The sequence below is a fragment of the Olea europaea genome, unplaced genomic scaffold, assembly GCF_002742605.1.
Source record: "Olea europaea var. sylvestris unplaced genomic scaffold, O_europaea_v1 scaffold1527, whole genome shotgun sequence".
In the NCBI taxonomy this organism is placed as follows: domain Eukaryota; kingdom Viridiplantae; phylum Streptophyta; class Magnoliopsida; order Lamiales; family Oleaceae; genus Olea; species Olea europaea.
Genome location: NW_019232857.1, coordinates 19,157 through 36,421, shown reverse-complemented (window position 1 = coordinate 36,421; position 17,265 = coordinate 19,157). Strand labels below are relative to the sequence as shown.

General features: G+C 36.4%; 1 protein-coding gene and 1 long non-coding RNA gene across 2 annotated transcripts; both read right to left on the bottom strand.

Annotated features, from left to right (window-relative positions):
* Positions 1-12,846: 12,846 nt before the first annotated feature.
* Positions 12,847-14,205, bottom strand: LOC111376589. Its single transcript, XM_022999556.1, has 2 exons — positions 13,690-14,205; positions 12,847-13,617 (listed from the first exon to the last, which is right to left on the bottom strand). The coding sequence occupies exons 1-2, from the start codon at positions 14,203-14,205 to the stop codon at positions 12,847-12,849; spliced, it is 1,287 nt and encodes a 428-aa protein (XP_022855324.1).
* Positions 14,206-15,629: 1,424 nt separating this feature from the next.
* LOC111376592 lies at positions 15,630-17,265 on the bottom strand. The gene is made up of 2 exons (XR_002699506.1): positions 16,954-17,265; positions 15,630-16,772 (listed from the first exon to the last, which is right to left on the bottom strand). It is a non-coding gene; the product is annotated as an uncharacterized LOC111376592 (long non-coding RNA).

The following is a 17,265-nucleotide window of genomic DNA, read 5'->3' as shown; positions in this document are numbered from 1 at the left end:
TTAATGAGGTAACAAATGTGCTAAGGGTTGCATTAATATATTAATTGGGACATTCGATTACTAAAAAAATATTGTGTACAAATAAGTATTATACTTACATGTGTATATGTATATATACACACACACATATACATACGCACACACAATTGTAATTTTCCCTTTAACAATATCAATTACCTCTGTTATTTTGAAAAATAGTATTAGTAATGCAAAAATAGTGCATATATCATTCATCAATACATAAAACGTGCAATGCACGTGCTTATTGCTAGTGAGGAAGAAAAGAAAATAAATAAAACAGGGATAATATCAGCATAGGTTCCCAATGTTGGACTAGTATAGCATAAAGCCATTCAATCTTTAACAAGGTTCAATCTTTCTATTTGGTAGTGCTTGAGTCCTCAATAAACAACTTGACCTATGTCTTTAATTTTACAAACAGATTTTAAAGCTAATACAATGGTCTAGATGTATTAAACCTTTTGGGATATGTTCGGATGTTGATATTATAAAATCAGCACTTGTACCACTCATAGACATGATATGGTTATGTACGATTTTCAATATAATGTTTTGAATTTGAAAAATAAGAATATTATAAAGCTTCATGTTAAACTCGAGAAATACCACAAAAATAGAAAGAATATCTAAAATCACGTGGAATAAAGGAAATAATATTTTCTCGATAAAAACGCGTGGACAGAAAGAAAAAAATATTGTTTCAAAAATCCAATCTAATTTGAATCAAGAAACCCAACAATCTCCACTTTAACACAAATTACGATGCAACGCACAAAGCTCCAATGATTTTCCACTTGGAAAAATAAATTTGTCCGTAACAAAATCTTTAAGCTCTTTAACAAGGACCAAACTCTCTCCAACAAAAAAAATACTTCTTTTCTTCCACAGTATCTGAAACTGATACATGAACCCAAACATCGGATTCTCCAAAATTCACAAAAAATATAGAAACCAGTTACCAAACAATGTCAAAACACACCCTATAGTAGAATGAACTCCTAATACTTCATAGAAAGCCCCTTGCTGGTTTCAACACCTTCAAAAATGCTAATATTATGTGTAACCGAATCAACATCCAAGTACCTATCTCCAATGGGTCTATTCCTAGCAGTTGAATATGATTGAACCGCAGGCAATGGTTGCAAAAGGGAATTATCCATATTCTCCAAACTTGACTAAGTAGTATTCTTCAATATGGATCTTCAACCAAATCTCAAAGGTATAGTACCAAACTAAATCTTCACCATAGTACTAGATCTATACTGATATTTATTAACAACTTCTGCATGACCTTACAATATGTATAACTGGGACCTTCTCCACTCCTCCAATACGACACTAACACCCTTCAAACCATAAAGACTCCACCTCTTCTAGAAAACGTCTACCCCTCTGAATCAAGTGCACTCAACACAATGAGATTCTTCTTCAAGTCTGGAATATGTTGAACATGATCAAGTGTTCTACATATTCCATTCAGTAGTTTCAATCTGACTTTACCAATACTAGCTACCCAACAAAGTTCGTTGTTACCTATGACAATGAAACTTTTAGTCATCGTTCCATATGTTTCAAACAAATCCTGATTGAAATAGGTATGCAGCATACAAGCTATATCCAAAATCCACTCATCATCAAGTTTGGATTTCATGTCAAAAATCGTCAAAATATTTCCATCGTTATAATAGTTCTCGACTATGTAGGTCTCATTTGAAGTACTTGATTACTTCAATAATTTGTAGTCAAATTACCTTTATTCTGCAATTTGTTGCAATTCTTCCAAATGTTTCCTTTTTTCTTGCAATAATAACAAAATTGATTACTAAAAAATGACCTCAACTTACCCCTTCTCCGATAGCCATGAATAACAAGGTCTTCTCCATCTCTGGGCTCAAATCCAACCCAATGCTTCATCTTCTCTTTTGAAAACAAAGAATTATACGCATCTTCAATGGTGAGGGTATCACGACTATACAAGATCGTGTCTTTAAACGAAGTAAACGAAGCAGGTAGCAAACACAAAAGGATTAAGGTCAAATTTTCTTCATTGCACTTTTCCTCTAAAGTCTCCAAATCAGTGACGATCTCCTTGAACACAGTCAAATGATCTTCCAAAGATTCACCAATTACCATGCGATGAGAATATAACCTCTACTTCAAATGCAGTTTGCTTGTCAGACTTTTAGTCATGCACAATTGTTCCAAATTCAACCACAATATAACTGTCGTTTTCTCCTTCAAAACACCCCGAATACTATTGTTAAAGTGATAAAGATGGATCCATAAAAGTACCTCTCAATTCCTCCATTGTTTCTCTTCCATCATCCAAGTTTTGGGCATTTTGTCAAATCCCAACAACGTACTATCCAAATCCTTCTACGTGAGTACAACTCGTATCTTCACTTGTTACAATCAAAATCTCATATTGCGATCAATAGTGAAATTTTATACTTCATGGCTACCATCAATAACAAAGACCTAGTACAAACTACAACCAATAGCTCTAATACCACTTTGTGAAATAAAGCAGATCAAGATAATATATATGACACAATATGAAGAGATGATTGCATACAAATAGCAAGATAAAAAATAAAGAATTAATTGACAGAGGAATGAAGTATTTTGTTCAATTGATTGATATGGAGAAAACAAGTACAATAACTGTGCCTATATAATTATTCTATTTTATTTTAGTAGTGTAGAACTCGTGAAAAGAGTCTAGCATCTTTAAAGGTGCATGTTAAACCTAAGAAATACTATAAAGATGAAAACAAGATAAAAAAATCAATTGGAATAAATGAAACAATATTTTTCCAGTTAAAACACGTGGAAAGAAAGGAAAAAATATTTTCTCCAAAATTCAATTCAATTTGTGTCAAAAACCCAACAAAAACATAGCCCAAAACTTTACACAAGTATAGAATTAAATGTGTAGCACGTCTGAAGTTTGGAAATTTTGGGTCAATTTGTAGTTTTAAAAATGTTTTAGGGCCCAAAGGATAAATAATAAACATATTTGAAACGGCAAAGTAATGATTCAAGATTATTTAGAATGCATTTGACTTGTCATTTTGATGCCATTTTTCAATTTTTAGTTTTGTAAAACACACAAAACTTACCCAAATACAAATACCCATCTCCATCTCTCTCTCTTTCTTTCTTTCTTTCTTTCCATGCTCCTCCAAATGTCATAAAACTATTTATAAAGTTTTTAAACCAAATGCATTTTCTCATTTTTTATTTTTTTTAAAAATAGCTTTTCAGACTAACGAACCAAACGCTTTTTCTACAATCTTAAAATAATCTCTCAAAACAAAAAATAGAAAATGAATTCAAAATTGAAAACAAAAATGCAAATCAAATGCATCCTATTGATTATAAGAATGAAGGATCATTAGATGCTAAATAACCAAATTTGGCATCATTTAAAACTTTTGGAGAAGTTAATTAGCTCAAATGGAAAATATTAAAAAAATATTGTTGAGAACCATAATTTCGGTAATTAGAATAGTAAAATGATTACTTGTAATGAGAAGAATGAGTTTCACAAGCCTAAAATCAGAATTGGGTCCCGAAATGCATTAGTTGCAACATTTAGGAGCTAAGTTATAAATATTGGAAATTAACTCGTTTGAGCACTTTTTAAATCTGTAAATTTATTTCAGACATCTTGCAAACACGTTAGGTCAATTAGAGAGTTACATGAGAGTTAATTATTAAATAAAGATGCTTTGAAATTTCAAGTAATGCGTGAAATTTCTGCTAAGTGATGACACTAAGATGCATCATCCAAATAGCCTTTCTAACATAGAATAATTTTGTAACAAAGAACTTAGGCGAAGAACATAAAAATTATTAGAAATAGGCAGAATAAACAACTTAAACTTTTATTCACCAAATCAAAAGATATATGTAAAGGCACGCATGTCACAAAAACTTTGATTTGTACAACTCAACATAAAAGCATAAATATACAAAGTTAGATTTCGTTTACGACCCCCAACTACTAGTCTTCCATTTTTAAGTTTCCGGTCAAGTAAAAAGTTAAAAATCCGCCAATTAATTCCAGACAGCCGCCTAATCATGCAAAAACCATATGAACATGGCCAATTGCCTACCATATGTACATAATTTGGTGTAATCAAGGGTGGACACCCTCTCACGTGAGAGTGGGACCCACATGAATAAAATATTCTAGTAGACCCCACCATGTGAGAGGACGTACACCCTTCGGTACACTAAATTATGTACCCCTAGCAAAACTCTTCCAAGAAATTCCAAAGATAAAAGGAAACAGGTTACTAGGTTAGTCATGGTCAATTAAAATGAAAGGGGCAGAATATATGTTGCATATGGAAAGACTCATTATATATGAAAGTGAATAGAAAATGTTAGCCTCATATTCAAAGCTTTCAGTGGAGTCCACGTCGAAGCCACATAAAGCCACTGCATGCAGACAATTGACAGTCAACAAGATCAAAAATAAATAAATTGTAAAAGCTGTTCTTTGACCAAAGCATCATCTTCATCTAAAGCCCTCTTTATTCGAAATTCTTTGGCCGAAGCACTTCCTCTACTGGCTTAACCTGTTCACATCTGATGTTCCCTCTTAATGTCGAAGCACTTCTTGACTTTAAAGTGGGTCTAAAGAGTATCTTTAAGAATGATTGTTGTAACGTATGCTATCAAAAGTTTCAGCATAGACTATAGCGTTAATGTATTACAGAGAGTGATGTGAGGCACCGATAGTGGGATGAGTCCATGTAATTCTAATTCAACAGTGATCACATCGGTCTAACCTCTATAAATAGCAACACTTGTAATAGTTGAAGGGATTGAAAAAAATATATATACCTAAACTTTACCTACCTAAAATTAGAACTCTCTCACTCGTCTATTGGTGTTTGAGTTTGGATTCATTCTATTTTGACAGAGTCACTTGCGATTGATTTTTTTGTTTAGCTACTATCCTTAATCACATTGTTGGTGTCCAAACGTTTTCGTCTTCTCTTAGAGAACATCTTCTAGGTTAATTATTAACGTGACTCTTTGACCGCATCTCTAGTCTAAACGTGTCAAAATGTGCTCACATGGACACAAATCGGTCAGACATCTGTTGTCCATCTTGCTATTGCAAAAAAGAGGTCAATATATTAGTGTCCTCTGTGGGAACTTTCATACATTTAACTACGAAATCGTTTAGGAGAAAGCCATCTAGCGAACACGGGTTTGGGAGGATCTTTTGCTTCTAGACAAAAGGATGTATTCTTGAAGAAACAATCACCATGATGAATCATTTTTCTAAAACACCATCATATCCCTTGAAAAAGAGAACGTTAGTTGAAATTAACAACACAAAATGCTATCATGAGTACTACTAATGAAGTATCTGCACCTCGAAGGGCAAAGGATCACCCTGAAGAAAGAGAACCATCACAAGCTGCCTCAATAACTAACCATTGATTCCAACAGCCACATAGGAGAGGTAGATCAAGAGTTAGGTCTAGGATTGCTAGTAGACCCACTAGAGAAGAGGCAATCATGTAGCAAACATGATAAACATGGCCATGAATGAGATGTTAAGGAGCATGCAAGGCCAGGAAGGATATCCACTTCCTCTCTATGTAACTCAAGGAAATGTATTCTACGACCTCTCGCAATAAAAATACTACCTAGGTAGATGAGAGGTCCAAAGTCAAAATGGTCGAATACCGGCAAAACACTAGGGATAAAGTCCTTCAGGTAATGGAAGTCGGGATGGACACATCCACTAACTACACTATAAATTGTCCACACGAGGTCCCATTCAATTTTTCTCTAAACTATAATTCGGAAGACATGTCCCGAAGGTCAATAAATGTTTTCGATAGGCTAAACCTAGGGCTACCTAGAAATAGGCAGTCTCAATCTTCTAAATCTAGAAATAGGCAACAGAGACCACTTCAGTTTGAAAGATAAAACGAATCGACGAATGATGAGCTTTCAAGCCTTCCACCTAGAAATAGGCATGAAAAGAGAGTAGTATAGGCATGGAATCAAGCAAGACCATCTCAACCACCTCGAGAAACACAAGTCAGAAAAGATGAAGATTCTGATGAACCGCAAAGGTCCTACAATCTTGATAATGAAAATATCATATTTTCACAAGATATTAGGAACAGCCATGTCCTAAATCACTGCATGCTCCCCCAAACTTCCCAAAAACAATGGGAGAGGTGATCCTGCAAAATACCTCAATGACTTCGAAACTCACACAAGCCTAAGAAGAGCCACCTCCGCCATGAAGTACAAAGCCTGCCATTTAACTTTAAGTGGAGCAGCTGAAGTATGGTATACCAAGCTCCCAGAATGAAGCATTAGAAATTGGCCAGACTTTAAGAAAGCTATTTTTAAATGCTTCGTCATAAGTAAAAAGGATAAAGGGCCAATCTAACACCTTCAGGACATAAAGCATCAACAAGGGGAGTTACTGAAAAATTTTCAGTGTCGTTTTATCAATTAGGTGATTTACTACGTGCAAGTCAAAGACAGAGACATTAACAGCTCTAAGGGAAGAATTGGATATGAACTCTATCTTCTGGAGGGTTTTGCAAAATAAAGACCTTACAAGTTATGATACTTTACAGAAAATAATAAGACGTGAGAATATCAATGAAGAATTGAAAGATCACCATAATAGGGCAAATCAAAGCCTTTTACCTCCATAAATGCAAAGGAAAAGAACTCCCATCGCCCACTTGAGGGACCATCAGGTCAGACAGTCGGCTTTCCTCAATCTAGGACAAGTATTGGCTACATCAATGTTAAGTATAGTGGCTACTTTAGCTTATAAAAAAGTAAACCCCAATACGAAAGTTTACCAAAGTAAACCTTATCAACATTTTCCCCACATGGGGAGAGAAATGGGACTAGGTGCTAAATATAGAGATAGGGATGAAGTACCCATCTACTACATATATTACCACTCCTATAGTCACAATACTTCTGGTTTTAGAAATATTGCTAAGCACCCCAACAATCAAAGAAGAAATAGTCACCCATAGAGAGATAAGTCTCCTAGGCGAGAGGAACAATGAGGCAAGGCACCCTAATAGAGGTAATACCTTGCGAAGGTGAGACAACGATGAGGAAAGACCCATAGAGGGTCAAAGATAGAGAAGATACCCTTTAGCCAATGCTAGTCACAAGAAATTGATACCATTTTTGAAGGTCGTTATGTCGGGAGAGAATACAAGAATGCCCAAAGAAACTATGCCTGAAAGGCCAAAAACTCCCTAAGGTCAAGTTTCCTAGTCAGTAACAACTGATTCACCATTGAAAGAAAGGTTCAACCTATTACATTCACCGAAGATGATATCGTGGGAGTTCATCATCAGCATTGTGATGCCCTAATGGTAAGAGTTGTTGTGGCTTGAATGGTCTCAAAAGAATGTTAGTAAACAATGGAAGCTTAGTTAACATCATATTTGGAGCTACATTTGATAAAATGGAAGTTGATAATGAGTTAATTCCTATGAGTCTCCTTTACAGGTTTACAAGCAATAGCATTATCCCGAAAGGAAAAATCACTTTAGCAATGGAGATGAGAATGGCACAATTTATGGCTCACCATTTGATGGAATTTTTTGTGGCAAACAATCTCTCCACTTACTATGAAGTACTTGGAAGGCAAGTGTTAAAAAAACTAGGAGTCGTCACATCCATCCATCATCTGTGCATAAAGTCCCAATGGAACATGGTATCACCACAGTCAGGGGTGATCAAAGAGGTGCTAAGGAGTGCTACTCCAATTCTTTTAGAAAAGTTGAACCTAAGGATGTTCGTGTCATCTTAATGGACATTGACGAAAGTGATCACCTAGGGTAAAGGTAAAACCCTGAACAAGAGGACGACGTCGAAATGATAGATGTTTTCTAAAAAAGAGGTTGTTTTCAAAGAACAGACCATCCCCAAAGCTTTCTACATACTTCCAAGGTATAGAATGAGGTCGAACCCTCTCAAATGTGCCTTTGGATTCAAAAAGGAATTGAGGCCAACCCAAAAAAGATCAAAGTGTTGATCGAAATGAGGTCATTCCAGAAACCCAAGGAAGTACAAAGCCTAACGAGATGTATAATAGTTTTAAGTCATTTCGTCTTGATAAGTGCATTTTTACACACTTATTTTGCCACAAAACATGACAAATTGTCGATAATAGTGTTTGAATATGGCTTAATTCTATACAACTTTATTTTGTAGGATAATGTTAATGAATGTAGCGGAATTCAAGAGAAAGAAACGAAAAAGGACCGAAATGGAGGAAAACTATAGTTTAGGGATCATAGTATAAATAGCCAAAAGATGAACCGAGTGCATAAACGAAGATGTTTAAGGATCAATGACCAATTTGTTGAAGACTTGAAGTGTTGGGAGAAGAAAAAGGAGAAAAGTGGTCAAAAAGCAAGAATTTAAAGTTCGGGGGGACCAAACGCCACTTTTGGAAGAAAAATTATACCATGAGGTCGCATGGTGGCAATCAAAAAAGAGCCAAGGAAGCTATACATAACTATGAGATTGCATGGCACAAATTCGACGCTGGAATTCTAGTTTCCTTCTTCGAGTGAAATTCTTATGGAAACAAGTCACTTGACTTATATGAAAACCCTAAGGCCGTTAAAATACCGGGGGGAAGGGGGACATATTGAGAACATAGAGAATGCACTTTGAAGGAGATTTTAAGCCACAAACACAAGGACAAACACGAAGATCGACAGGATTACACGAAGATTCAAGTAAAATATTAAATCGATGATGTTGTTTCTTAAAATTTCTTTGTGCTTTACTACTTTTCCTATGCTAGGCTAGATGATTCTGTACTAGGAGAACGATGAACTATGTAATGTAATCTTTTGATTTCTAGTTTTACTCTATTGGCATTAAAACACATTATATGGATTTGAATGGTTTATATGCGATTATTTTCATCCATAAATATGTGCATGTGATTGTGTGAGTTTGGTGGCTTATTTTATGCATTCAAAAGAAGGAAAATAGGCTTAATGGGGTATAAACCATCGTAAGGTCGGATAGAGGATAGGGATATATCGTTATGCCCTGCATGAATCTCTAAGTGTTCAAAAATATCCTACATTCTTGTATATTTGCATCCGTCATAGAGATATAGTCGGGTCGTATATAAGAGTAGGTTCAACATTACACGAGAGAGACTATTGGATAAAATAGGAACATTGATTCTTTAAAACTTAGACTTGTGGTCAATTTATAGAACTAGGCTTAAAAGAGATCATTGCATTGGGATTCGCAATCTTAATGCACCATTTATTCATTAAATTTATCAACTTGCACTCATACATCACTTGCACTATAGTTTCACTTAATTCATTCACATTTGCATACATAATCTAGTTTAGGTGTAGTCAAGTTATAAATATCACATTTGACAATTTGGTTTCAGTTAAAGTCGAGATAGGTAAAATTAAGCTAACTCAATATCTGTAGGATGATATTCAGAACTCTTCATTCCACTTTATTACTTCTTACAAACCATACACTTACGGAGTTTAAATCGAAATAATATTTTCGTGAACACATCTCAAAGTTAGCGGACAAATGTCTTTCCTTCCTCAAAGTTTTGAAAGGAAGAAACAGATTCCAATGGACGAAGGAATGTGGAATAGGCTTACAAGTGCTAAAGAAGCACTTGGGACAGACTTTCCTCCTATCAAAACCCAAAGTTCAAAAACCTCTACAGCTATACTTGGCACTAATCACCGAGTCTATCAGTTCAGTATTTCTAAGGGAATAAGAAAGTCACCAATTGCCTCGGTATTATGTGAGTAAAGCACTCTTTGTAGCAGAAACCCGCTATCCAGATATGGAGAAGTTAGCCCTCTTTCTCGTAACTGCTTCTCAAAAATTAATGCCATATTTCTAAGCACGTGCCATACATGTGATAAGTAACTTCCCACTCAAGCAGGTGCTGTAGAAGCCTGATGCTTTAGGAACATTACTGAAGTGGGCCATGGAGTTTAGTGAATTTGACATCGTCTTCAAAACAAGGATTGTTGTTAAAAGATAGGACTTGACAGATTTTGTGACCAATGGATGAAGCCAATTATAGCATACCTCAAAGACTAGGCCTTGCCATCTAATAACGAAGAAGCATGGAGGCTCAAAATATGAGTCACTTACTTCGCTTTCCAAGACGACAAGCTATACAAGTGAGGTTTTTCCTTGCCCTTACTCCGATTTATTGGTGGTGAGAAAGCCACTTATGTACTTCAAAAGATTCATGAGTGGGTATGTAGCAACCAAATAGAAGGATGGTCTCTAGCATAAAAAGTGTTAAATTAGGGATATTATTGGCCCATACTGAAAAGGATGCACAACAATTTGCAAGGAAGTGCCACAAATGTAAACGATTTGCAACAATTCAGAGGCAACATTCTTAAGAGCTAAATGAATTGGTAGTGCCAGCTTTGTAATTGTAACTATTGATTATTTCACAAAATGAGTTTAAGCCGAACCCCAAGCCAAAATTATTGAAGCTAATGTTTCAAAGTTTTTATGGAAAAATATTATATCCAGGTTTGAAATTTCCCATTCAATTGTCTCAGATAATGGATGACATTTTGATAATAAGAAAGTCAGAAACTTATGCGAAGAGTTAGGAATCAAAAAGTACTGATCTTCACCACATCATCCTCATGCTAATGGACAAGTAAAAGGTGTAAATAAGACTATCGAATACAAGCTCAAAAGAGAGTTAGATGCATCAAAAGGAGTTTAGGTTGATGAACTACCTCAGATCTAATGGGCTTTCCGGACTACTAGCAGGACAGCTATAAGAGGAACTCATTTTTCTATGACTCACGAAGCCGAGACTATGAGACCAGTTGAGATGGGGGGTCTGCCATCTCCGCATCGCATACATTTTAACAAAATATCCAATGATGAGTTGAAAAGATGTTAATTCGATTTCCTTGAAGAAATGAGGAATGATTCCTAAGCAAAATGGGCTATACCAACGAAAGACGACTAGATTCTAAAATTCCAAAGTTAAGAAGAGGTCATTTTGTTTACATAACCATGTGCTACAGAATGTGTTTCTACTTCTCAAGAACCAGAGTGAGAGCCCTTGGCCCTAATTGGGAAGGTCTTTATAGTATCAAGGAAGAAGCTCGACAAGAGACTTATAAATCAAAAACATGGATGGAAGACACTGCCTCATTCATAGAAAGCAAAATGTCTACGAAAGTACTACTGATAAATGTAAATGAATTCCACGAATTATTTGTTTCAACTAAATAAAAGTTTATCTTCTTAAAAATCTTTGTTGTGAAGAAAAATAACCTCACATTAACTGAAGTTAAAGGAAAAGCCTCTGCATAGACGAATTGTCTAAATGTAGTAAAGTATGGGTACTTCAATGACGAGGTAGACCTCCAAAATCGCGAAGTAGACAGGACATCCCCTTAGCAACAAAAGGTCTTAAGGCCTCAACCTGGACAAACCGCATACTCAGGAAAATTAATAAAAGGCACGAACTACCAACACTTGTACAAATAGCGAGTATAAATAAGTCTCAAATAACGAAATAAAATGCTACAAAGAAATGAAGTAAAAAGTGCAGTAAAGATAGTAAGTCATAAAAATCTTTTTCATTCATTATGAGAACTTTTATAATTGAGGGCTTCAAAGCCATTTACAAAATGGAACAGAAAATTATTACAAAAGTCCTATATGCTAAGTAAGAGGGAAAATGAGAGAAATGAAGGACACTATAGCATTGAGAGCCATGGCTTCTAAGCCTCTTCCTCTTTGACAGCCTCACCTTTAATTTCGATCACGTGGATAAACTCAGTAGGAGTCTGAAGCTCTTCACTCCCCTCTTCCAAGAATTTGGACATCAACTCATAGGTATCAAAGTTTGGTAGTTTACCTCAATCCACTCCGTAACCTTAGTGTAGGCATATCTTCGCCAGTATTTAGTAAATCTTTGATACGTCTTTGTTAGATGGAAGTCGGCAATGTAATGCTTTTTATCTTCACTACCAGGAGATTGAGCTTCCATCTTCACCATCTCCACCTTTTATGTCAAGCCAAAAGCCCTTAATCTCAACTCCCCCATCTTATGCTTCAATGCAGCATTTTCTTTATTAGCCTTCTCCAGGGTCTAAGCAACCAACATTTGGTGGCATCAAAAGTCTCTACCTTCTTCATCATGGAGGCTGCCTCACTCTGAGACAATTGAACCTCTTTTTTCAAATTCTCAATTTTTGCCAAGGTAAAAGCGAACTTCACAGACCTTTAATTTGTAGCTTCTCCGAAGCCTCCACATCAGCCGTCGCGTTCTTTGCTGCCTCCTCGACCCGAGTAGCCCTACTAGCCTAGTCTTTTTTTTCACTTTGAAGGTTTTTAAAGAGGGCCTTCGCCTCTACGACAAAGGTAAATTCCCTACTCGCTTGGAGACTCCATGGCAGCGACGATTTCCACCGCATTTCTAGACTCCACAAAAGATAGCTAACGGTTTGTCCAGAATTTGTAAAAGGTAGTCATCGCAGTTTAGATCTTTGGAAGGAGTATTAAGAGAACCTTCGGAGCCAACTCATCATTCCGTTGAGAAATGGAGAGCTTAGGACGGGACCTGCATTAGACATAGTAGACCTACTTGACGTCCTCATTCTCTTGGAAGAATCCTGATGGTAAATTTTGCGAATGCACTAAACAAGCCTCAAGTAGATCCTGAGGGTGATCTAGTTTGAATGTCTCTGACACCGCTTCTTTTATTATATCAATCTGCATACAAGAATTCGGTTCGCTCTAAAATCTGAAAGCCCGAAACACATTGATTATCAGTTCTTCTTCATTTAACCTCAATATCAACTGACCCTTTTGCACATCTATCAGAACTCTTCTCATGGCCAAAAATGGACGACCCAATATGAGGGGGACGTCTCTATCTTCTTCCATATCCAGAATAATGAAGTCTGCTGGGAAGATAAACTTGCCAACCTTATCTATATACAAATTACCAATGTGACAAGGAATAGTAAAACTCCTTGGGTCTTTTAGTTTCGGTGGTAATTTGTACTGGAGAATTGCGCTACACTCCTCAGTAATCATGACTATTTCATTGTCTTCCAGCTTCCTCTTATTTGATAGAATATCCTTCATGAACTTGGCATAGTTGGGCATTTGGGCTAAAGCTTCAGCAAATGGTATGTTAATATGCAGCTTCTTAAACACATCCAAAAATTTCTGGAATTGCTTGTCGAGCTTATGTTTTTGCAATCTCTGTGGAAATGGGATAGGAGGAACATATGCTTTGACAGGAGCAGTTGCCTTCACCTGTGGACTATCTGATGATTCAACTTGATTTTCCTCTGAGGCTTTGTCTGATTCATCTACTTGCTCCTCGCCCATGATAGGTGCCTTTTCTATAACAGTTGCTGGCCTCTTTACATGTATTTCTGGTAACTGGATGCCACTACATGTAGTGATTGCTTTGATCTGCTCCTTAGGATTTGTTTCAGTATTACTAGGCAATGTCCCTTGAGCTCTACCTGATAGTGCGGCTGCAATTTGTCCAACCTGTTGTTCCAAATTATTGATCGAGGCTTGTTGGTTTTGAAAGTTGGTCTCAGTTCTAGTAATGTATTAAGCCAGAAAATCTTCCAACGATGGCCTTCTCCCTTGCTGTTGTTGCTGTTGGAACCCTGGTGGTTTATTCTGATTGCTTCCTCCCTGTTCTTGTCCTTGATTATTGGACCATGAAAAATTTGGATGGTTCTTCCAACCCGGATTAAATATGTTGGAGAAAAGATTATTTTGCCGTCTCTGAAAGTTCTGTGCGTAGCTTACTTCTTCGGATTGATTAACATGTGTAGATGCCAAAGGGTAGCGTGTACTAGCATGATCCGCTCCACAGCCTTCGCAAACAGGTGGCGATTGGTGTACCATGTTGACTGACTTAGATAGATTGTCCATTTTCATGGTAAGAACTTCTATTTGCGCGGCCAGTGCTGTCACCACATCTACGTTGTGTAACCCTGATGTTTTCCGTGGAGCTTCCCTATCAGTTGGCCACATTGATTGGTTTTCAGCTATTTTTTCATACAGGTCATATGCCTCATCCACATCAAGTTTCATCACTGAACCTCCTGCCGAAGCATCTATCATATTTCTAAACTCTTGTTTTAGATCGTAGTAGAAAAGATATTGCTGAGCCTGCTTGGGAATGTCGATGTTGGGGCATTTTCTGCAAAGATTCTTGAACCTCTCCCATGCCTCAGGATAGCTCTAGAGATCTTTTTTCTTAAAGGTGTGGACGTCATTCCTAATTTGGTGAACTCGAGAAGGTGGAAAGAATTTCATCGTGAATTTTTGAATCATATTGTTCCAAGATTGAATGCTCCCTGGTGGTAAACAGAGAAACCATTCTCTAGCAGCGTCTTTCAAGGTATGAGGGAATAATCTCATTCGAAATGCATCTGTTGATATCCCTTCGTGGCTGATCACTTCATATAACATGAGAAAAGTAGAAATATGCTCATGAGGGTTTTCCGTGGCTTTTCCAAAGAACCTGATGTCTTGGTGATTTTGAAACAAATTGATGACATCTGGTCGAAGGTGGAAATTAGGTTGTCTAATAGGGGGTATACCACAGCAGGTTGCACTGGTGCGGGAATTGGATTGATGTAATCTCCAACTAAGACAGGAGCTTCGTTCTAGTTAGCTCTCGGTTGATTTAGCTGTGGTATTTGCTCGTGAAGTTGAACCTGATGCTGTGATTGATTTTGGTTGTCAGTCATTCTCCTTGCTTGAAGTTGAACTCTTCTGCGATTTCTAAATGTTCTTTCGATTTGGTGGTCTATCGGAAAGAGATCTGGCTCGTTAGGATTTTTCATAAACGAAAGTTGCCTAAAAACTGTAATGGTAGCCTAAAAACTAAAAATTAAATGAAAATAAAAATGATAAATAAAAAAAATAAAAACGAATCTAAAATATCTAATAACTAAAATTAACACCGTAATTCCCGGCAACGGTGCCAAAAAACTTGTTTGTCAGATTCTCGCAAGCGTATGGGTTCGTTGTACAAGTAATAATCGTGGCCCAGAGGGAATAAGGATCAATTTCAGTATATTCGATATATTTAAATTCGAATTTGTAACTGAAAGATGATCGAATGAATAGCTAACTAATTTTTATAACTAAAACTTATTAAATCAATGACAAATTGGTTTAAAAATCAAATGTGCGAAGGTACTGGATTTCCAACGCCACTGATCAATTCTTAGTTCTAATTCTCAACCAATAATAATTATTTCAATTTATGTAGTTGCGACGATCGATAATTTCACTATTATTTATTATTCTTTTCCAAGATATAATAAACATATAATTACCACGAGACGATCATATTCCTAGTCCGACTTCATATAGCAAACATGCATTGATATTTAGGATTATCACATAAGATCGCACATGCCACAAATATTATTCCTAATATTTATTGCCCGTATGTCCCAATAATAGTATTATACTTATCGTGAGTTTTTCAACACAACGAATAAGTAACTTATTGTCCTAATGGTGCGCAAACATTAAAACAATCTAATTATGTATACTAATGAAATCACAACACAATAATTAAAATAAACACATGTCTCGAATTAAAATTAAGAATTAAACAATTTTGTCATCCATCCAATACATGAGAAAAATTAGCCTAGCATACTGTTGGAATTAAATACATAAAAGTGGAAGGAAGTCACCGAAAATCGACGGGAGGTGATTAAATTCCAAAATTATTCCCAGCCTTTGCACGTGTATGTGTCAACTCCCAGTTAGCGAGTAAATCTCGAAGTTGGCCTTCCTTTTATGTTTATAACATCCACACAGTTGGCTCCAATACAAAGCAAATGTTTTGTCACACTTGCAGCCACCAATTTAATGCATAAACTAATCAATTCATCCCAAGCAGCCAGCTTCCACGTTTTCTGCTCTAATTCGGCTTCTCTAATTGATGTATATATTAATTCCAGCCACAATATTTGACTGCCAAAACAATGCCCAATGTTGCTCAATTTCTTACTACAAGCAGCCGGTTTTGTTTCCTTCCAATTTCCCCCAGCACCTCTGCCGTGTATATATAATTATATAATTCACCAATAGCCTCCAGCCTTCCTTCAATGAAATTCAGCCAGCAATTTTATTTCTCAAAACCAGATTTTTTTTCTTCTCTCCACTTTTCTGCAGCAGCTGGACTCTTTGTTTCACAAAAGAACTCCACTTCCCCCAGTAATTGTCATGTGTGTGTATATATAACTAAAGCAGTAAGAACCTTTGTTTTTATTTGGCATAATTAGACTCCAAAGTGGCCAAAATTCATAAGAACCTTTGTTTTTATTTGGCATAATTAGACTCCAAAGTGGCCAAAATTCCTTGTTCTCTGACTTTTCCTTGCTGCCATCCACCTTCAATTCCCTCTGCCGCTTTTTTTTTTTTTTTTTCCTTTAGGTTTTTCTTTTTCTCCCCTCTTCTTTTTTTCTCCTCTTTCTGTAAACGGGATATAAATGTATTTATATTAGTGGTAACATAGCCCACAATGTTTGACTTTCAAAAGGCTTCCAATTGCTCTCCAATTTTCTTTCAATGGCCACTTTAATCCACGTACTTCAAATATTGCCATTTTCGCCCAATTTTCTCTTCTTTCCTTCACTTCCTTTTAATCCATGAAAATTCACCTATTAAACGTAAGACACAACAATTTAGAATATATTTTGCTAAAAGACTATCAAATATCGTTAATTTAGAGCCCCGAATAAGTGTATAAAATACACTTATCAGTAGCAATAGAGACTATCATCATCTTCTCCTTAGCTGGGACTTTGAAATGGGACAGTGGATTGGTAGTCGTTGACGCACCCTCTCTAGTGACGAAAAACCTTTGTTTTTTTCTTGGGGACCTCCTCAACTTTATCTTTTCCCTTATCCTTAATGGAAGACCGCTAATCTCCTTCACGACCAGCAGCCTTTCTGCTGATCCTCTCTACTTCGTCTCTCACCTATTTGGCAGCAACAAATAAGGGCTTCAACCCCTTCTTCCCAGCAGTGAAGGTAGCTGCTAGGATAGTAGCCATATCGAGGATAGAGTGCCTCCTCTTCTCAAAGTTTTCTGAAAAGTATATATAGAAGTCAGAAAGTATGTAAACCAACAAGAAAATCTCAACTAATGAG

What these genes read in the sequence shown, in the direction of transcription:
- LOC111376589 (XM_022999556.1), bottom strand. Translation starts at nt 14,205, where the DNA reads ATGATAGATGCTTCGGCAGGAGGTTCAGTGATGAAACTTGATGTGGAT. An exon ending in CATCGTTGGAAGATTTTCTG is followed by an intron (nt 13,618 to 13,689) that starts GCTTAATACATT and finishes TTGGAACAACAG; the next exon opens with GTTGGACAAATTGCAGCCGC.